Consider the following 22,167-nt stretch of genomic DNA (forward strand, 5'->3'; position numbering starts at 1 on the left):
TTTCCTGAGCTAAGGAATCACTACCCTTGAATTAGAAGGTTTACATCTAAACTAGAGCTGCCTGTTTTACTCTCATACTAGAATTCAATTTTTTATTACTTCATAGCTTCTTGAGTTTTGCAGTATTCGAGCCTAAATAAAACTCTATTTCACAGGAACTTATTTGAAATTTAGGGTTTGGAGGTTTTTTGTTTTGCTGTTGCATTTTTTTGTTTGTGATTTGTTTTAAACTTAAAACCTTAAATTAAAACCGTAGCAAAGCTCTATACAATATACTTCTACTGAAAATGACAATCTCTCTAAAAATACCTTACCCCCAAGAGTTTAAGTTTTTTAAGGTAGAATCATCAAATAGTTAGGGTTGGAAAAGACCTTAAGATCATCCAGTTCTAACCCCCCTGCCATGGGCAGGGACACCTCACATTAAACCATGGCACACAAGACTTTGTCCAACCTGGCCTTGAACACTGCCGGGGATGGAGCATTTGCAGCTTCCCTGGGCAACCCATTCCAGTGCCTCACCACCCTCACAGGAAAGAACTTCTTCCTTATATCCAATCTAAACTTCCCCTGTTTAAGTTTTAACCCATTACCCCTTGTCCTGTCACTACAGTCCCTAATGAAGAGTCCCTCCCCAGCATCCCTATAGGCCCCCTGCAGATACTGGAAGGCGGCTATGAGGTCTCCACGCAGCCTTCTCTTCTCCAGGCTGAACAGCCCCAACTTTCTCAGCCTGTCTTCATATGGGAGCTGCTCCAGTCCCCTGATCATCCTCGTGGCCTCCTCCGGACTTGTTCCAACAGCTCCATGTCCTTTTTATATTGAGGATACCAGAACTGCACACAATACTCCAGGTAGCAATAGTGATGCCATTTACTACTTGAAATAATAAAGCCAGAAACAACTTGTACATTTGACTGATGTTTCACATTAAGGCCAGCCTCACCTATTTCCAGCCTCTCACCTAAGCTCCTCTCTCTTTTTCAAGTGTATGAATGGCACCATACTTTTTGACAAAACTGAGATTATAGTTACATTTGCAATTAAATCCATTTACTATTAATTCTATGGATTGACATTACAGGAATTATCCAACTATCAAGTTTCATTTACAAGTTTTCAGGCTTGCACTTCAAATTTCTAACTCTGAAGACACTGCTCCTAGTAATCTACAGTTCCCAAGTCACAGAGAAGAGGCAGTGTTACCCTGTGATGCTGTACTCTCCACTTTATAAAGAAGTTACTATAAGAGTCGCTACACTGATCCAGTTTCAGTACATACCAAGATAATATATTGATTCCTTAATAGTAGGCCCACAAATTAACTACCTCAAGATGTAAGCCTGGACAAGAGGACAGAAGCCTTACTGATAAACCTACATAAAAGAGGTCTGCTTGCAATGTGAAGCCCTGCATTCTTTTAAGTTAACTTCTTCTTTACATGGTACTTTAAGTACTTGAAGCACACCATCAGGGTGTGCCTTCCACTCTTCAATTTTAACAGTATTAAAGAACAACATAATAATTTATCTGAAATCTGTTTATTGTGCTTCATGGTATTAGCTATTTCTAGTAATAATAACACAAGTAAACGCTTAAGTTACATTTTGCCTTGCACTGATGGTTTCAAACATAAGACACAAAAAAGTTACAGCAAAAGGACAGTACTGAAAAGGTGTCAAACACGGGAAATTAAAGTTTTACTGTACAGGCCAATAGTGACAAAGACAAATCAACATTTCAGTACAAAAGTGTAGGAAGTCTATGAAAAAAGGTTTAAACGGTGAAGGAGAGGTTCTGAACACACCAGCAGCACTCCTTCAGCTTTGGGACTGTCTGTGCAAATGCAGCATTAATACCTGTATTTACGAAACAGAGGTAAGAAAACAGCAGATAAAGCTCAGCTCCTACTGTGATAGTCACAGGCATCATCTTGTTAAGATCAGGGTTTCTGCTACTCATGGAAAAGAGTCAGGTGTAGAGTTCATGCACTTATGCTACTCTGCAGCTTAAGAGAACGTTGCCAGCTTGTCAATTAAATCATCAACAGTGTTCACAAGAAGTTTTATATCCTCCTTTTCACTCATCCGGTGCTGGCCAGTTTTGCGGAGGATAACATCCACATCTTTGCTCAAAACACGATCAGCGACTTGCATAGAGATCTGCCAAGGGACGTCGCTGTCCTTCATGCCATGAATAAGTCGTATGGGACATGTTATAGGAATAGGGCTATTTAGCAAACAGTGATTTTCTGCTTCTTGGATAACGTCATATCTCAGTGAGTAATATCCTTCCTCATTATACCTTGTTGGAAACCTCCATTCACCTCTTTCTTCTATTTCATTTTGTGTCTATAAAAAAAAGAGCAAAGAATAGACAAGACAGATGTTACCAGCTCTTTGGAGCATCTCAGCTTATTTCTGTTCTAAATGCAGCAAAACTTCACCAGGCATAAAACTTAACTTTGTTCATTTTTATCAGCAGAGGAGCTACATTCCTGTTTCACTTCCAGCATCTGAAAAGACAAACCCCCCTACCACAGCACAAAAGCTACTCTGCATGCCTCTCCTGCAAATTAATCCAATTGGGATTCACCAGGGAAATAAAGTTTCTCAGTCAGAATCTATCAGAAAGGAAAAGACATAGAGCCACCATGAACAGTAAGTCTCTTGGGCTTTAATCAGCTCACTTCAAACAAGAAGAATCCCAGGAAAAAAGGATTTTCCAGTGATCAGTCTTTTTCAGTCATTGCCACAACAGCTATGCCTAAACACCACAGTTCCAGAATCTCACCCAAGGTACTATGGAGTGCCTTTAAAGACAAAAATCAGGAAAATACTTTAATTATTCTAAGGTAGAGTCATTTATTGCTGTATTTATTCGTCACATTATAACACCCAACTCACTTTCCTTAAGACTAGACATCATTATCAAGGAAGCAACTCAAAGAGACTTCCCACCACCTACATCTCCTAGTCTTTACAAACACACTGATTCGAAGAATTCCCTTTCTACGCACACACACAACCTGTATGTCAGACTCATCTCACCCAGTGTCATCTCTACTACTTCAGCAGCTACTTCCCCATCCCTGAAAGCACACGGATCTGATCTGAATACAAATATACAGTACTCAACACTGAAATCGAATGGACCCTAACTTTATGTCCTATATGCCACAGTCATATAAACACGTTCCAGGTAGTGCTCACAGTAGGTTCATACTCCAAGCACAGTATTTTGCAGACTTTTAGATTAACGTAAATTTGCAGCTTTTCTCCACCACCAACACAGAAACTTTAGAGAAAGACTTACAGGGAAAGTACAGTTTGAACAAGAGAATGTCTTAAATGCGTGATAGATTTCTAGACTGCACAAAGGCCAACAATCAACATTTACCTCAATGGGAAGCTTCTTAAAAGTTGTTACAAGATAGTCTGCTGCTGCAGCTACTCCAACTAGAGCAGCTACTTTATCTGGGCGTGCTATTGCGGCATGAAGCATCAGCCAGCCACCCATGCTGGAGCCCACCAGAATCTGAAAAAGAGAGAAAATAAGACATTACTTTACAGGAAATGGCTAATAATTTTTTTCCTTCTTTTACAAGTTCTTTTTGTTTAATTACTTAAACCTTAGGCATTATCCTGCTGTCCTTACCCAGGCAGAACTGCTGTCACCTCCAGTGGGAATTTTGCCTGAGTAAGCACCATAGGACCTGGTATTTTACTATTCTTTTTGTTTAGCATGGCTGGTTATTGCTGCCTGAGCCTGAAATACTGTAAAGAAAATGAGAGTTGAAGCAATTCAGTATCACATGCATACTTTATGTTTCTTTCTTAAAATAAATGCACGTGGTAAAGGCTCAGTGCAGTGAAAGAGGTTAACAAATGCAATAATACAGATCAAAATACAAATTTGTAATACAAAATCATTTTAAACACAACACTAGGTATGGCATTTCCAGGCTGCAGGAGATTTTAAGTTTCTTACAGTCATTTTTAAAGTAACTAAAGAAGTCAAGTGCTGCTTCTGCCGGTTTTTGTAAGTTATTTTATCATATAGAATCTCTGGCAGTATCGTCTAGTGCGAGGCATCCCTACACATGGCAGGGGGGTTGGAACTAGATGATCTTAAGGTCCTTTCCAACCCTAACTATTCCATGATAGAGTACCTTAACTTGTACCACTCCTGCAAACCCTTTAATTAATGTATCAGAATGGGGCAATGTCACACTTTCCATTGGGAGGGATGACAGCCCTGCTCTGAGCAGGAGGCTCTAATAAACGACCTCCAGGAGGTCCTGCCAACTCACATTTCCAAGATCTTGTGATCCACCTGCTTGCAAAAGAGGTCCTATGAATACAACCTCTGAAATGAGTCAGCTTGAAAGTGAGCAGATGGCAGTTGTTAAACAGAAGCTACTGTTGACCAGAGCTATTATGATGTATTTGATTCATGTTCTACCTTGAGGACAAAAAGCATTCTATATTTAAAAATAAAATATAACCTGTGGTCCATCTGTAAGTTCATCCAGTATACAGAGAACATCTTTTCTCCACTTCCCAAATGTACACTCTTCAAATTTACCATCTGAACTTCCACATCCTGTATAATCAAATCTGAAAAAGAAACCATCAAAATGAAAATCATTGTACTGTCTACAGCAATAGAGAAGCTATAGTACCATTTAACCAAATGAAACAGGGACAAGATACTGCATTTCCTACTTAGTCCTGTGTATCACTAGCACCAGAAATCACATGAAAAGAGATTGAAAGACAACACAAACAACTAGCAATGCAGTGCTCTCTTATGATTTGATCTAACAATATCCAAAGTTACAAGAGTATTTCCCAGCCAAAGAATTTCCCTTACAGACAAAAAAAACCAAAACAACAAACCAACAACCAAATACTGCAAGTTTAAAGGTATTTTTTTAAATATACAAACTCTCTTTCAAATGCTACACCCAAATACGAAGAATTATGAAACTCAGGATTCAACCTAGTCTACCAAAGGAGAATATCACCAAGCATGTACGTGGTGGTGTAAAACTGCAGAAGACACTGGGTAACTGAAGATTTGGCAGTTAAGAAGCACTCTTATAGATGTAACTTACAGTTGTAACTTAAAAAACTAGAACCCCTGTTCCTTTCTTCTTGATCTTTTGTACTTATAGCCTTAATGTAACATATAGCACTGGCTAGACTACAAAAATTAATTCCTTTTCTGAATTACTTTGAGAATACATTGTCCTTGCCACAGACAGAAATCCCACATTTGAAAAGGAGGAAAGACACTTCTTAGCTTGTGTGTACAGCACAGCATGCATTCCAAAGTCTGTATGGTTTTGTCAAAATACCTTCCCCAACCCACGATACTAATCTTGTTTTTTCAAGACCAATGTAATTTGAATGTACCTGACGAAGGCATGACCTAGAGAGCTGCAGAAATCTTCAAGGGCAGTTGCTTTCTGACCATTCATATTTGAATTAAAGCCTGGAAGGAAAATAACCCCTGGATGCCTGCCTTTTAGCTTATGATAAGCAAGATTTGGTTGATCTGGTCGAGTGAGAAAGCTGATTGATGATTTCAGCCTGCAAACTAATAAAAAGAACTATTTAGTACAACCATCATGAGAACTTCAGCAGAAACACTGTATTTTATAAAACTAGGATTCAGGAAATATGGGCATATTATCTGAAAATAAGATGTTTTGATTCAAATAAGTATTGCCTTTATTTTTTGATGACTACCTAGTACTGATCAATCTGAAAGGGAAAGCTGACTGTGATTTATTCTCAAATCATTAAATGACAATCATGTATGCAAGGAGTTCACTCAGCAGAGAGGATGACTGAAGCCAAATGCCAATATTCCCTATACAATATTTGTCTTCCAGTTTTATACCATCTTGAATATGTTTACTCAGCTTAACTCTTCATTTTTCAGCTTCCCCCCCCCCCCCAACTGAATTTCAAACAAATACAACTTTGGGACTGAATATGGGCAATGATAAGTCTACAAAGACATGAGGAGACAAATTTTTTGATGAAAACTAAAACTGAAGGACAAAACTGCATCTGCGTAAAACCCCAGATCCACAAAAGTTAGGAAGATGATGTACAACAGGGAAGTTCAGAAGTGGAAACGGGGAAAGAATCTTGTGACTAACTTTTCCAACATGATGAACATAAACCAACATTAGCATTGTTTCAAAGCAAATGAAGTAAATGACATCTAGCCTTTTTCATCATATCATCAACAGGTATTTCTGCTTAAGAAAAAGATTATTGCCAGGAACAGTGAAAAAAGGTTCATTTTAACACTATGCCACCTTAACATATGTCCTTTTCTCAGATATGAAACACAAAAGGCAAAAAACCAAAACAAACCTACATTTTCTGTAAATACAAAGCAATACATTAAACACATCTCATAAGAAGAGTTGATTGTTGCAGAGCTATGATTTTCTTATGCCTGTACAAATGTGGCACAGATATCCCATTATATGGTTTGGTGTATTCTCACTGTAGAGGTTATATTATTCCAGTACTCAGATTGTTCTGTTTATACAGAATGAATCAGCACTCTGCAAATGAATTTGGTACACGGTTTACAAACGAAAGATCACTGAGTGCAACTTCAGTCAAAGTAACCTGCAGTGTATTATGTGAGAGTTTTCCTGTTGGCATTGTCTTCACATTATTTTGCTTTTGTATAGTTCAAGATAAGAAACTAGATACATTTGGAAACCAAACACTAAGTTGGACCCTATTATTCACATTCATAACTGAAAAAATAAGCTGGTTTTAAACAAGGAAAAAGGATTTATACAGGAAATATGAACTAATTAATAACTATGCTGAATGTCAACAGCTGCTAAAGTATTTAAGCTTAGCAGTTAATTAATTGCACCTCTACTGTGGATGAGAAGTGATGCGTAGGGGTATTACGGAGACTTAATCCACTCTGATACCCTACTCAGGAAGATAATTTGTTAAACTGAAGGACTGGTTGAGACTTCAAAGACTTTGATACTCTTAATTCTTAGGTTAGAAGTCGCTTAGTTCTTCCACAAAGAGGTACAAAACCAATGCAACTGGGCTTCCTAGTGTTACATCTACTGGGTAAATACTGCAAAATCAGGCTGTGACAGTCACCCCATTTAACTGTTCTGCAGGCTTGAGTTCCGTTTTCTCACTATCAGAGATATTACATTCAAGGGATTTGGGGGGTTTTGTCTGTCTGCTTTTAAACTTGCACATGTATGAGTAAATGTGGATGCCTAACAGATGCAGGATGCAGCTAGTTTCAGCATCCTATCGTCAAACAGACATTATACCACTTAAACTATAGACTGAAACATTCTATCTCTGAAAAAATGGACATTTCTTTATCCTATTGATGCATCAAGTATTTTAAAGGAGAATAAATAACATAACAATGTATTCACTCAGATGCATCCACACTATGGCTTTTTGACTGTGTGTGTGGCTATCAGCAAGCCAGTCACTTCTTCACCTGCCACTAACAGGGGAAACACATGAAGAACAAACTTGACAGAAAAAGAACCGGAAGTATTTTTCTCTCCTTTAAGCCCTAATAAGCATCTCTGAAGCTGCAGTTTTCCACTCTGCAGCACTCTGGAGGTGTCCTCACACTGGTTTTACACTGGGCAGGGTTTCAACTGCAGCTACAAAACACAACTGCTGTCTAAGCTATTCCACAAACCAGTATTCCACATTTAACAAGTCACTGTAAGTGCACCAGCAGCAATCCTAACCTGAATAATGCAAAACTCTAAAACAACCACCTGGGCCAATCCAAAAGCAAGGTTAGTTGAGTCATGCTCTGACTTCCCTTTAGACAAAAACATCAATAACTGAGGAGCTAGCCATTCATTTCTCCCCCTGATTTCAGTGAAAGACCTTGGTAAGAAAGCACTTTCAAAGGGTGCACTTAGTTCATAAAAGCAAGTTGCAGACAGAAGTACCTATCTACAGGACATGTCCCCTCTCCTCCTCCCCCAGACCTAACGCTATAGAATTCTCTTCATGTCAGAACCACTGTGCAATTTTTATTTTATGACCATCAGAAATGTGACTGAGACCAGTGCTACATGCCAAAGCCAAAGAAATCCTCTTTAAGAGCCCTGGGAAGGCCCCGGGACTGTGACCAATAGCAGCAGCACATTAACATCGTTCTGGAGATAACGAACTCAACACTGTCCATACCTTATTCCATGCAACCGCTACGCTACAGGAGTAAGGCGGCCACCAGTTTTGCCAGCAGGATCTGCTGCTTAGCCCAGTCTCAGAGCACCTAATAGCACACTCAACAACCAGCTACTCGGATCACACCACCACCACTCCACCGTATTAATGTAATTATGCGGATGTAAAGCGTGCGCTTTTAGCGACACCTAAGTTTTACCCACTTCTACACCAAGCCACCTCAAACGAGGTTCATTACATCAGGAAAAAGGGGTTGTCTGTCAAATTTAAGGCAATGAATACGTAAGTTAGACAAGCACTGAGCCTCGAACAATATGAAAGGGCACCACGTGTTTGGGCACGGGATCACCTCCCTCAAAAGCAGACACCAGCAAAGCTGCTCAGGTGCCTGGTAAAACCTCACACAGCGGCACGTTTCACCTCCGAAGAAGCGAACCGGCCCACCTCCTGTTTGCCGCTCAGAAAGCAGCGGCGGCAGAAGCCTACCGCGAACCGACCACCAGTGCGAACGCACGCAGCTGCCCTGCACACATACGACCGGCAGCACCTGCTCTCCCCTGTGCACAAGCTCCGACCCACGCCTCGCAGGCCCATCAGAAACCCGTTCCGCGGGGGGGAGGGGGGGGACCGGAGCCACACAGTCCCAGCCCCTGGAACGCACCCGGCCCGTTCCCGACCGGGACGCCCCCACCGCGGCCACGCAGCCTCTCCCCCCGGGGCTCCCACGAAGGCGGCGGGGGGAGAGGAGAAGCAGCGCCGCAGTAGCAGCAGAAGCGCCCCGGGACCCTTCCCTTACCCGGGAGCCCTAGGGCCGCCCTCATCGGCGACAACACCAGGGCGGGCGAGGCACGATGCCGGCAGCCGCCCCTCACCAGCCCCCTCAGCGTGCCAGCCGCCGCCATGCTTACTGCGACTCCACTACCCCGGCCGCCGCACAGCGCACGCGCAGCCCGCAGGAGCGCGGAGGACACGCGCATGCGCCGAGCGGCTCTACGTGAGGGGAAGGGTCAGGGTGAGGAGTGCGCATGTGTCGCGGTGTGGTGGAGGGAAGCTGGTCCCTGCCCTCAGCATCGTTAAGGAGTATAAAATAAACGTTTTGCAAATAAAAGCACTCAATGATCATCTCCATAGTGTGTATTCTGGGGAGGGGACCCTTGTAAAGGCTGCCTTCTACCAGACAAGGCTGGTAAGACCCGGCCTGGAGACCCTCATAGTTCCAGTTGCCTGTCCACATGTGGGTATAAACTGCTATAAAGCATACACCTCGCTTTGTGCAGGAGGAGGGCTCGCGTCAGGGACTGCGGCAATAGGACAAGGGGCAATGAGCTCAAACCTAAACAGGGGAGATGCAGGGTGGGTATAGGGAAGTTTATGAGGGCGCTGAGGCCCTGGCACAGGGTGCCCAGAGGAGCTGTGGCTGCCCCATCGCTGGCAGTGTTCAAGGCCAGGTTGGAGTAACCTGTGCTAGTGGAAGGCGTCCTTGCCTGTGGCAGGGGTGCACTTTAATGTCCCTTCCAACCCCAATCCATTCTGTGATTCTAAGATAATTCGATGCCCATAATTACATAGTACTCCAGCCATCCAGAAGGGACGTTTCAAACCCTTGTGTACCTGCCCTGATCACCTATCCAGCAACATCAGGGCTTGACCATGCCTCGGTCTGCAGGGCCTCTGAACCAGCTCACGCCTCCCCGCCCATCTCTGCTCAGTCTAACTTGTATGGCCATGGTAGCCAAAACAAGGCCTTTATGCACAGTACCTTTTACAGGAACCATCTGGATCAGAAGACGAGCAGCATCTAACTTCAGAAGGAGTAGGAAGGCAGAAGTACTTTTGACAAAACCTAGCAAAACGGAAGATAACTGTGTTCCTAAAGGAACTTGTTTCATTATACTACTAAAAATCATACGCCCTGAGATAAGGGACCCTTACAGAACATCTGCTGTGAAATATACAGTCTTTAAACAGATGACAGAAGAGCCAATAATTGTAGATACGGGCACAGACTGTTACATAAACAGCAGGCACTGATTTTCACTGTTTGAAATGTATATAAGTGGATAGCTGTCAGACTGAGGGCATGCTAGCTTTGTGGAGTTACCACCTATCACCCATCTCTTGCAAACATGAAATAATCAGGTTATCTTGACCATGTGTTAACTGGCTCTCTGCATACTGAGGGAAGACCGCTGATTTGGGACAAGGCCAGCCCCTGTCAGCAGCTTTAGGTCAAGGGGTGCAGAAGCTAAGGTTTTAAGGCACAAGCCTGTGTGGTTTGCAATTGCCCAAGATACTTTAGGGTAAGTGGGTACTTGGCTCCCAGAGGGGTAAGCTCAGAGGGCTTGCATAAGGCCATAAAAGACGGTGCATAATGCCATGCTTTGCTTGCTCTCTCTTGATGGCCATTATTACAAACCCCACCATACTTTGTGATAGTATCATAGAATAGAACCATAGAATAGTTAGGGTTGGAAAGGACCTTAAGATCATCCAGTTCCAACCCCCCTGCCATGGGCAGGGACACCTCACACTAAACCATGGCACTCAAGGCTCTGTCCAACCTGGCCTTGAACACCGCCAGGGATGGAGCATTCACAACCTCCCTGGGCAACCCATTCCAGTGCCTCACCACCCTTACAGTAAAGAACTTCTTCCTTATATCAGTCTAAACTTCCCCTGTTGAAGTTTGAACTCACAGCTCCTTGTCCTATCACTACAGTCCCTAGCGAAGAGTTCCTCTCCAGCATCCTTGCCGGCCCCAAAGCTGATGATAGCAAACTTAGTGCAGATAAGAAGATACCATAAAACTGCATGGGCTTCTACAGTGAGCAGTTCCTGCAATTCAAGTCATGGCTGTGTCAAATACGGGGGAAAAACCTTGAACTTCAGCAATTTCTGTTTTGCTGTGGAACAAAACATATGCCTATATCCAAGGCTGGTGATCCATTTTTTATGACCCTCTTTGAAACATTTCAAGGTATTATATTATGTATGCAGTAAACAGACTACGCTCCTAATTTCACTGCCACTTGAAGGACTATTTTCCAGAGCTCTTTTGTGGAGAAACACACGGAATGGTTAGATTAAACACTACTAAGAAATACAAGATTACTGCACAACTGTGTGCAACTTTAGAACAGGCGGAAATGCCTCAAGACGAAGAATCAAGTGAATATCTAAACCAAGTGTATTTTTAAAAATGTTTATTGAAATGCCTTCATTGCATCATGCAGGATACAAAAATCATTATTAGAAAACCTTTATAACCATACTTAGGAGTAAAATCAAGATACATCAGGAAAAATAATAATTATATAAACCAAAGCAATTTCTGATAAGTGTTTTAAATCATTAGATTACAAGGCGTGATCCGCACAGATGATAACAATTATCTTGTAGTAACAGTCCCTTCATGATTCAAGGCGAAACTGATGTTCGTCATGCTACAGCAACCATTATCACCTGTGTATGCCACAAAGAAATTCAACCCGTTCATTACAGATACAAGGTTTAAAAAGTATAACAAAATATTCTGCCAGCGTACTTCTATTCTGCTTTCAGTCTTTTATTTGTTCCATCAAAAGCCATTAGGTTTTCATCAAGGAAAAAAGAAAAGGCTAATGTGCTTTCTTCTGTTACACAAACCACATAGCACATAAGTTTTGATTACTGAAACAGAACCTTTAAAGTCTTATTATAAGAGATTTGCTTGAAGTTTAGTTCAAATAATTTATGGTTTTGCACTATTACTCGAGGACTTGGAAGGGGGTTTAAAATGGGAGACCACAGCACCCTTGGTATTCTCATTGTTTTATGCATCTCAATCTCCATCACTTAAACTTTTCAGGGTTTTTAATTCATACACTGCTTAACGTCAACTCTTAAAACTTGCCTCTATCCTATTTGACAGCATTATTCTGTGCAGATATGCATTAAAAAAACAAAAATAAAACCAAAAAAACAAACACTGTCTGCAGCTGAAAATTTGGCTCCAAAGAATTTAGGTGGAGATTTTGAGGCTGGCTTCAAGGGAACCAGTGTTTGAGAGGTTTCAGTAGAGCTTTCACCTAAGACAGAGTAGGTCAGAACCACACTGTGACCTTATCAGATAAAACAAAATTGCTGTAGGGGCTAGAATGACCTCATTCTATTCAGCAGGGAAAATTAAACCCAAACAGTTCCTTATGAGGAAGTTAATACATGTGTTTCCATTTCATACCCATGTGGAAAAATGCATCTTTATAAAGCTACCCTTCTCTTTTATTCTTCAGCTCCGTAGATGCACACTTCAAACATACAGTTGGTGTTACTGAGTGTCTGAACACCCAGAATATCATAACAATTTAATGATATTAAAAGTCATGAAGAGTTTTGGCACTGTCCCCTTACAGAGAGTTAGGTACAACTAACATTATGAAAACATTATGATAAGGGAATCATGTAACTCTTTGGCTCTGTTGTAATATTTAACTACTAAGGCAAGAACTGTGTGTACCTTAGGGTTGCTTTTTTATCTTTTTATAAAATACTTGACTAAAAGTTTTTAAGCCACCTCATCACCTATAAATGTCAAATGGTGCATATTAAAATATATGCTTATTACAACTTTTTGTTCCATTTCTAGAATTGCATCCTGATGAGAGCATTTGTAAACGGTTTAGTATGAATTTATGAAGATGTTCTCCTTGTAAAAGAATTTGTAGGAAATTATCATTCAATCAAGATGCTGTAATTAAAATTGCCTCGTTATCCATTTTGGAGCACTACGATTCTCTCAACAGTTTAGCTCTTTCATTCCTATAAAGATCAACTAAAAGAAGTAAACCTCCCCCCCCCATTTCAATGCATTTGTAAACCCCTCTCATTCTGAGGTTTCAGGTGCACATCATAAGGAGGATGTTTCAGAGTATTCACTGGCTTTTCGGATTTCACTACATATGGCTAACTTCATATGTTACGTTATTGCAGTATGCCCTATTGCCCCCATTTATTATAACATGAAGTGGGTGTAGCCTTCTGCGCCTGTAACAATAACATCCATCCATATCCTCATGGCTTCTGGCGAAGGAGCGACCATATAGTATATCCGGTCATGCGTCTTAACACTGAAAGTGAGCAACGGGTTGGGACTCTAAAGTAAAACAGAAAGAAGCATATCAAAAGAAGAAAGGAATCAAATCCATTTAATGGTACCAGAAATGTAATTACTTGCAAAAAAATCTACGATAGTGTTAAGAAGAAAGTTGAAATGCAGAATGCTGCGCCACTGCATCCTGCATTGCAGCACTGGAAACAGAGACGTGTTTCAAGTGTCTGTATCCATCATAAACACTCTTTACAATGTATTTCCACTAGGCTATTAGGGAATAGTACAGGAGGCTCCAAACTGTAGTTTCACGCCCAAATAACCACCCCACTCTATACAATGGTCAAAACCACCTTGGGTTTCACAAAGCCAAATGCCAAGGATATATTAATCTTGTTCACAGCTCATTTAAATCACAGGTGAGAGGCAGGGGGTGCCATGAGCTGCCAGTTAACCACCAGTACCAGTTAACTCCCTCCCTGTGACAGACACATTCAGACATCCCTTGATTTGCCAACACCACTGATTTCAGTGGTCGCACCACTGGGCTAAGAAATTCCTTTCGACAAATCCCTTTTGGCAGGTAGACACTTGTATCTCTGCTTTCATTAGTACGTATATAAAGAAATCACAACCCTACCAATAAAAAAACAACAACAGCATTAATCAGTGATCTACCTTCATCTTCCTTTTCCTCCACTCTTCGTTTGGGGTTTTTATTTGTGTTGTTACCTATCTTTTTTCCTACTAATGTCAGCTCCCCCCTTTGACTTTACAGCAGCTACTGTACTTTGGGTTCTGCTCTATGATACTCTGTTTACCTTGTATGCATTCTTTAGATGATCGTAATAGACTTCTTCAATAGCTTGAAAATATATTACGCCTTTTAATTTAGTTTCATGTTTGTCTGAAAAAGGAAAAGAGAGAATGACTTGAGAACTGAACAGTACTTTGAGAAGGAAAATCCTAACAGAATATAGAATAGTTAGGGTTGGAAAAGACCTTAAGATCATCCAGTTCCAACCCCCCTGCCATGGGCAGGGACACCTCACACTAAACCGTGGCACCCAAGGGTCTGTCCAACCTGGCCTTGAGCACTGCCAGGGATGGAGCATTCACAACCTCCCTGGGCAACCCATGCCAGTGCCTCACCACCCTAACAGGAAAGAATTTCCTCCTTATATTCAATCTAAACTTCCCCTGTTTAAGTTTTAACCCGTTACCCCTTGTCTATCACTACAGTCCCTAATGAAGAGTCCCTCCCCAGCATCCCTATAGGCCCCCTTCAGATACTGGAAGGCTGCTATGAGGTCTCCACGCAGCCTTCTCTTCTCCAGGCTGAACAGCCCCAACTTTCTCAGCCTGTCTTCATACGGGAGGTGCTCCAGTCCCCTGATCATCCTTATGGCCCTCCTCTGGACTTGTTCCAACAGTTCCATGTCCTTCTTATGCTGAGGACACCAGAACCGTACACAGTACCCAAGTGAAGTCTCAGACACTATATATATGTAAAATCTAGAGAGATCCACACTTGCACAAGCAGCTGCATTTTTGTGTAGCTGCCACAGAAGTCTCATGAAACTATGTTTGTTGGCTGGAGTCCCTGAGGCACTATGAGATGTTTTCTTTGGTAACTGAAATTGCATTATGACAACTATACTGCACTTAAAACTGAAACTGTTAACTACTAACATAACCACTACAAATACATTAATAAAACCAGTACCAGATGGGAACACTACTGGATCCTACAGGCCTTGCTAACCAATAAACCAGATGTTAAGAACAAGTTTGTCACATTCTTCATATTATTACTGCAGCCTTGTAAAGAAATATCCAGTGGGTATATAATGAATGAATGTAATGAATTCAAACGTGTTTTAAAAAAGATGGACTGAGCAATGGATACCCCTACCATTAAAATCAGTCCAAAATTCATTAGACCCTCAAAATATGACAAATTCAAAAGGTCTACTCCTGTGTATTTAATTTCCTGAAAGACTTTTCAGCACATCGAGCCATTTAATTTTCATGGCAAGTATAATAAATTATGTTCTTGTATGAAGGGTACGAGAAATCATTCTGTCACTGGCAAAAGTATATAATATTTAAGAATAAATCATAGGGAGCCATTATTCTGTCTACTGGGGACCTGATGATCTGTAACTCTTGCCTATCCACATCTCTCCCTTTGTCTGTTCTGCTCGTTTCTGCCTTACTTGGCATTACAATTGAACCCTATAGGGATTGCACAAGTTCTAAGCATACACGTGAAACACCCAATGAAATGGAAATGTTAGTCTTATCAGCTGAGGGGCAGATGGACCCCAGTAGTGATCCTGCAACCTACCTGCATAATAAGTAAAAGTTCTCTTGTTTCTGTCAAAAACAAACCATCGTTTTTTCCAGGTTTTGATTTTTCCTCCCATCTTAATCAGAAAGCCTCGGCAGGTCTTCTCTGTGAGGGAGATATGGTAACAGGTCTCTATGTTGTGACCGGCTGTTTCGATGTGACTTCGTAGGTCAAAGTCTTCTTTCCTGACGGGCAAATAGCGAGTCAAGGGACGGGCCTACAGTAAAGGGAAGAAAATGCTATTACTTTTAACAGAAGTCTTTACTCTTTCTGCTGCACAGACACAACCACAAGCTGCCCACAGATTCTAAGAATAAATGTAAGAAAAATAAAGAGCTTTTGCTGCAGCCCTGATTTTGTTCAAAAGACAAATCCTTAAAACTTGTAACTTTACAAAGTGTTGAATAGCTTCATGAAAGCATTAGAGCATAAGAGTTTCTTGAAATCCTCACTTGATCAGCTGGTAAAACAGGGCCCACAGCATAGAAAGTTTGCTTTAGAATTAAAACATTAATTAATTGTAAAGGTGTGTTGCTGCATCAGATGAAGCGCAAGAACTACATCTGCATGATGTTAAGCCAACCCTTTATTTCTCTGGGCTAGATGCTCACTACACGTATCTATCTCATTAATATTTTACTGCTAGATGTATTTTCATGCGAAGTATAATACAAATCTAAGACAAGAAGATGCTATTAGAAGAACAGTTAATAACGAGTGAGTTGCAATTGCTGGTTAGTTTCACAGAGATTTCTGTGAACGAAGTGGAATTGTTTTCTTCTGAATGAATTAAACGGGGTATCTAGCACAGAGTCAACAATTCAGCACACAGAGCTGAAGGGCACCCCTCTGCGAGAGACAGCGAAGCAGCACAGGAAGCGGTGCCTCATTCTTGACTGCAGTTCAAGGCTCTGCATCAAGCCTGGATAGCGTCAGCTGGGAGCACCAGCAGGAGGAGGTAGTGATTTGGGAACTCGGCCAGCTCAGGGAATATGCTCGTTTTCCGTCTATACAGACTTCCCCTTCATTTTAAATATGGAAGACAAGTCTCCTGCATCACAGGGTGATTTCTCAGAAGAGAAGCTGAATTTAGGTGCTTTGAATGACCCATGTAAGGAGCATCTCCCTCTCTCTCTTCCCCCTGACTCCAGAGAAAGTCACTGACCTGGAGAATCTAATCTGCCCCTGCTCCATGCCTAAAGTTAGCCTGCTAAATCCTACTGTGAGTCACAGATCAAAGGGACTTTCCCTCACTGCATTCTCAAGAGCCTCTTGGCGCAATGGGAGCTGTGTTGCCTGCAAGAACTCTTAGCACCCTTCTAAAATCCATACCTCTGTATGAAAAAAGCTGGCACCAGCTTTGGCAAGTACAAAGCTGGCGCTCTTCCCCTAGTTTACATTTCTAAGTGTCAGAAAGTGCTGGAGAAGGTAATAAAAGGGGGGCTCACTGTACAAAGGAAAGAAAAAAGTTAACAAAATACCCCAGTCATTTCTGACAGGTGCGTTTTGTCTTCCTGCCGATTCAGTCTTCATCCTCTCTGCCAAGACTGCCAATTAGCAGTAAGTGATAGGGCATTCTATTACAACACATGCACGCTCCGATTTGGGATAAAGATACAAACATTGCATCATTGGTTACACCATACTTGAGTTGTCATTAAAATTTCTTAGAAAAAAGTAAAGTACACGTGAACATTTTATATTTGGCAATTCCATTTCATAGAAAAACAAAAGAATGGATATATTTAGCCAGAAACAGCTTAAAGTTCCTTTGGGGGTTGTCCTATTGTTCTGATTTAGTGTTATCTATTTACTGTGATCTAGAAAAGCAAGTTAAGTAGGAATTTGCCTTAAAAAATATAATAACAACTCATGAAACGAAAGGTAGTAAAGGCAGAACAGATAAAAACAAAGATATTAAAATATGATATGGAATCTTCCACACGCAGATACGTGTATTAAGATGGAGACATTGTCTTGCTATACTATACCAATGATAAAATGACTACCTAGTCTATTTGCTAGATCTAGATCTTCTTAGTTGTGGTGCAATAAACAAATAGGTAAGACCTGTAAGCCTAAAGAAAGCTCAAGATACCTTTAAATTCTAACCAGAAGCAAGGAGATGTAGGACACTGTTCTAAATAAATAGTGTTTCTCATGTGGTGTAGTCCAAGTAACAGAAGAAAACCTACGTCCTTTCTACAGTAGACGTGGAACTGGAAAAGCTTCTTTATCAGTGTTTTTTTCAGTCAAATATTTGGAGGCGACAATTCAAGATATTTTATTTATTAAAAGAAAACAACCACCAATCGCTTATAAAAAATAACACACAAATTTCTCTTGTTGAGGCTAAAAAATTCTCCTCTGCCCATACTCAGTAACAAACCTCATAGGGACTACTACTTATACTTCAGATGTAAGATGCTAAATAGATATCTATTATATTCATAGAATCATAGAATAGCTAGGTTTGAAAAGGACCTTAAGATCATCCAGTTCCAACCCCCCCTGCCATGGGCAGGGACACCTCACACTAAACCATGTCAGCCAAGGCCTCATCCAACCTGGTCTTGAACACTGCCAGGGATGGAGCATTCACAACTTCCCTGGGCAACCCATTCCAGTGCCTCAGCACCCTAACAGGAAGGAATTTCCTCCTTATAACCAATCTAAACTTCCCCTGGTTAAGTTTTAACCCGTTACCCCTTGTCCTATCACTACAGTCCCTAATGATCTATCTAAGCCCAAACATACTTTAAGCAGCACAGTTACACGTCAGAAATAATAAATCCATGTATTCAACTGAAAGCAGTTCTGTTTACCATTGGCAGAAATACACTTAGTCCCTTCTGTATATCAAGGGGAACTCTTGCACGTCAACATTTCATGTCAGCGCATCTCACCTGTGCTCTTTGTTTCTCACGTATTTTGACTTCCTTTTCAATTAATTTTTGCCTCTGGCTAGTTTCTTCTTCCAGTCTTTTCTCCAGTTGCTCTCTGCGGCGCTTCTCTTCCTCCAGAGCTCGTTTTTTAGCTTCCATCTCCCGTTCCTAAATGCCACAGCACACAGAGAACTTCAATTATATGTCAAACTATAGCTGGTAATGTATTTTCTAACCTAGGACTAAATACCTTTTTGCCTCTTAAGTAGTCAGAAATATACATCCAGCCAAGTGGACCGAGAATTAGAATCAGAATTGCAAATATCACCCCTCCAGAAATGAAGGTTCTTCTTAAGCAGCAATCCTACAGGTGTGGCAGCAGTGCTGACCTAGCTGCTGATGGGATTTTGCTATCAACTCACCTATTATGGATAGCAGCTATTGCATATGGGCTCAGAGATGTACTATGAGGGTGAAACCAGACCAAACTAAGGGGAGAGAAGTAATTTTTTAGGTGTCTATTAGGTGTAAACTGTTTAGGGCCCAGTGTTGCATTTAGGAGGATATTCTCTAACAGGCCCACTCTTGGTTTTACTCACAAATTATACTTACCCTGCTCTCAAGCAGCCTAGTCTTCTCAGCGTGCGCTTGTTTCAGAAGTCGCTCCATCTCTTCTATTCTCGCAACATTTGAAGTGCTGGCGCTGCATAAAACCCCCCAAAAGCTGAGTTATTTAAAAGAATACTTGGTATTTAAAGACATATGATCCAACACAAGACAGTTTAAGAAGGGAGTTGATCCTGTTTTCATTCAGTTCAGTGCAGTAGGCACTGTAAAGTCTGATATGGCTAGAAAAGGTTCTTGAACACCATCGAGACTAATCGGAATTAATGTTGCTTAAGGGAACTTTTGTCAAGGAAAACTAACTGCTTATCTTCTATGTTTTATCAACAAAATCAGCACAGACTCTTTTCTTCCCTCACCAAAGTTTGAATCGTAAGAAACTGAACTGTTGTAATGGGTCCTTTTCTGGGTATTTTTGATTGCTTTAGGGTTTATTTTTCTTTCCAGCCATCGCTGGCTGGAAGCTGTAGAAGAGCAGAGGCAGGCAGAAGAGCAAACGACACCACTGAAATTCATCATCTGTCAGGGCTCCCCTCTCCTGGGCTGGAGATCCCACTTACAGGATGGCCCCGAGGTGGCTCAGACACATGCTATATTCCTCCAGAATGGTCAGAGAGGCAAGTCAAAGAGAGACAGATTTCAACCACCGCCATGTCAAATCGCTGCCCAGAGTTAATTCCCAGACTGTCTCCACTATCAGAAGCTTGCCCACTGTGTATCTAAAGCAAAAATCCTCCAACCCTGAGTCCTAATGCAATCCACATTGCAGTGACAAAGACTACAAGAGGAAATCAGTGGGCTGATACCCTGTTACAGGAAACAGATGCTGAATGAAACACAACATCCTAGCCAGAAAAGCCATCCTTGTGTTTCACAGGGGTTCTTAATGCCATGACAATGTTGTACTTGATTATCAGCCTCCACTTATGCTTCTGAAATGGCTGGGGGAGGACCGTGAGCAGAAATGAAAGTACTAGCATTAAAATCAGGCTGCCAGAAGAAAACTGTTTGCAAACAATTCTGAGACTCAGCTGGACTTCTTTTTTAACACAGATCATTGATGCTTCCCCTATCTGAGGCACAGTGTTGGAGCCGTCAGCCTCTGAGGATGAGAAAAGCAGCTGAGGGCCATAAGCCTTTCATTGTCATATCGTCATTATTAGTGATCCAGGAAAAAGAAAGGGCAAAAAAGACCATCGGAGGAGCCCTATGTGTTTCAGCATACGGCTCTAGTAGGTTAACATGCTGGACTTGCAGGACAAGTGCTCTTCATCACCGGCAGATGTCTTTGAGAAATTGCCTATCACAGGGAATTCCTTTCCTTTAGTGACCAGGGAAGGAAGCTCAGGTATCACCCACTTGGGAAAGAGCATTGACAGCTTCATCATTTCTGTTCAGGACTGACACTGATTTCTCTGTGGCCTTCAACATTATGTGATATTTTCATTTTCCATCTTTAAATAACCACGTGAGAGGATAGTTAAACCTGATTATGAAGGGCTCTCCAACTACTAAACATGGTGCTTGTCTAATGACCGTACATTTTCTTAACCAGGCAGCAGCATTCACATTATCATAGCATCAACTTGTACATACTCTCTTTTTTCCATTGTAACCCTATGGCCATTGGATCAGAAAGAAAGATGATTTACCTGGAAATGTTATCTGGTGAGCACGCCGATATGCTTGTTTCCATGCTGTCAGAACTGTCTAAGCTTAATGTATCAAAGGTGTGGTCCTTGTAACTGCGGTCTGGGTAATGGAAACTGTTCAAGTACACGTTTGATTCGGATGCTGTCCTGCTGTAGAATTCGGGAGACTTCTGCCTTTGGTTTTCACAGACGCGATGATGATTGTACCCTGCACAATGCAGAGGAAGTACTTTGTGTGAACGTTTTACCCAGAAATGTTGTGACACAAACGTAACACGTTAGCAGCACAAGCATCCTGAGCATCGCCTCAGTCTTATCAGAATTGTGACCAAGGGACTACAATATTACTGTTAATCATAACCAAAATCAAACCTTTAAATAACTGTTTTATCTATGACGGGCACAGATACAGGCAGATTAGTACGGATGACTTTTCAATGTATATACGTTCCTATGTACAGTATGGAAATCTAATTTGCATGAATATAATTGTAATTTGAAATAGAAAATTAGCCCTAATCTGGAAAGCAATGCAGCTTAATTCAGGGGTCTAGAAGAACGGACACTGATTAAAGAGAAAAAAAGTCCTGATATTCAATGTCCTTGAGCACTTGTTTGGTTGATTTTACTGAATGTGGATTATTTTTTGTCTCTTTGGGGAACTTTGCCTTCTGGTAGCTGCAAATTGGGCTTTTAGTTTCAGCTGAAATGATACAGGCTACTTGTCACATCATCATAGTGATGTGACTATTATATGTGACGTAGTGATGTTACTAGTGTAGAGGTATGTCACTGGAGCTTTACAACTGCAATTCACTGCACGTGATTGAAGCAGATCCCTATGGCTCAACGTGTGTAAAGAAAAAGCAGCTTTATGCAGCATTTAAGCTCTTTGTGCTGTTATTTGCCCACAGAGTCACCCCTTCTGAAAAGCCATCCTCCTTGAACACAGGGAGCTTTGGCTATGTCTCCCTTCAAAAACTATTCAGATTTATTTCTATCTCATGTCCCCATTGCTCTTCCTAAATAATGCAGCAGTATTTATATTGACTTGCAGAGAGGTTGTTGAGCTTGCCAGATGCAGAGGAAAGTATAATGAACAGCTGAAGTCAGTTTACAGTGCCCTTTTGAGGCCTGTTCGATCTGATTACAGATGCGACTGCGCTGCTCACCTTTTCCTTCAGTGGATGCAAGCAGTGAGACTTTCTCACAGTTCTGATACTCAGTCAGGGTTAAAATACTCTGCATATCCCTGATGCAGAATCTGAGCTGGTGGCACAATTGGAGATTAGGAAGGACTGTTAAGAGAGCGTGAAAACCTCCCATTCAT

General features: G+C 41.4%; 2 protein-coding genes across 6 annotated transcripts in view; both read right to left on the reverse strand.

Annotated features, from left to right (window-relative positions):
• Window positions 1–1,678: 1,678 nt before the first annotated feature.
• On the reverse strand, window positions 1,679–9,148 carry ABHD10 (abhydrolase domain containing 10, depalmitoylase). Its single transcript, XM_061454359.1, has 5 exons — window positions 9,034–9,148; window positions 5,421–5,604; window positions 4,508–4,619; window positions 3,400–3,537; window positions 1,679–2,351 (listed from the first exon to the last, which is right to left on the reverse strand). Exons 1-5 carry the CDS (start codon window positions 9,137–9,139, stop codon window positions 2,010–2,012), a joined length of 882 nt encoding a protein of 293 aa, XP_061310343.1. The 5' UTR covers window positions 9,140–9,148; the 3' UTR covers window positions 1,679–2,009.
• A 2,275-nt stretch (window positions 9,149–11,423) lies between these two features.
• PHLDB2 (pleckstrin homology like domain family B member 2) overlaps window positions 11,424–22,167 on the reverse strand; it is a 116,409-nt gene continuing 105,665 nt past the window's right edge. For all 5 annotated transcript variants that reach the window (XM_061454362.1, XM_061454365.1, XM_061454364.1 and 2 more), the window contains 6 exons: window positions 20,838–21,045; window positions 19,174–19,264; window positions 18,583–18,729; window positions 15,674–15,893; window positions 14,145–14,230; window positions 11,424–13,368 (listed from right to left, as the gene is read on the reverse strand). In XM_061454362.1, the coding sequence (XP_061310346.1) occupies window positions 13,228–13,368; window positions 14,145–14,230; window positions 15,674–15,893; window positions 18,583–18,729; window positions 19,174–19,264; window positions 20,838–21,045 (893 nt within the window). In that variant the 3' untranslated portion in view covers window positions 11,424–13,227. The remainder of the gene's footprint in view (window positions 13,369–14,144; window positions 14,231–15,673; window positions 15,894–18,582; window positions 18,730–19,173; window positions 19,265–20,837; window positions 21,046–22,167) is intronic.

This window comes from Pezoporus flaviventris, unplaced genomic scaffold, assembly GCF_033815535.1.
Source record: "Pezoporus flaviventris isolate CSIRO_AGI_PZ_B2104156 unplaced genomic scaffold, CSIRO_AGI_Pfla_v1 ptg000015l, whole genome shotgun sequence".
In the NCBI taxonomy this organism is placed as follows: Eukaryota; Metazoa; Chordata; class Aves; order Psittaciformes; family Psittacidae; genus Pezoporus; species Pezoporus flaviventris.

Coding starts and splice junctions, on each gene's coding strand:
- ABHD10 (XM_061454359.1), bottom strand. CDS start 9,139: ATGGCGGCGGCTGGCACGCTGAGGGGGCTGGTGAGGGGCGGCTGCCGG. Junction 4,620..5,420: donor CTAGGTCATGCCTTCGTCAG/GTACATTCAAAT, acceptor TTTCTTTTTCAG/ATTTGATTATACAGGATGTG. Junction 3,538..4,507: donor AACTTACAGATGGACCACAG/GTTATATTTTAT, acceptor TCTCTTTTTCAG/ATTCTGGTGGGCTCCAGCAT.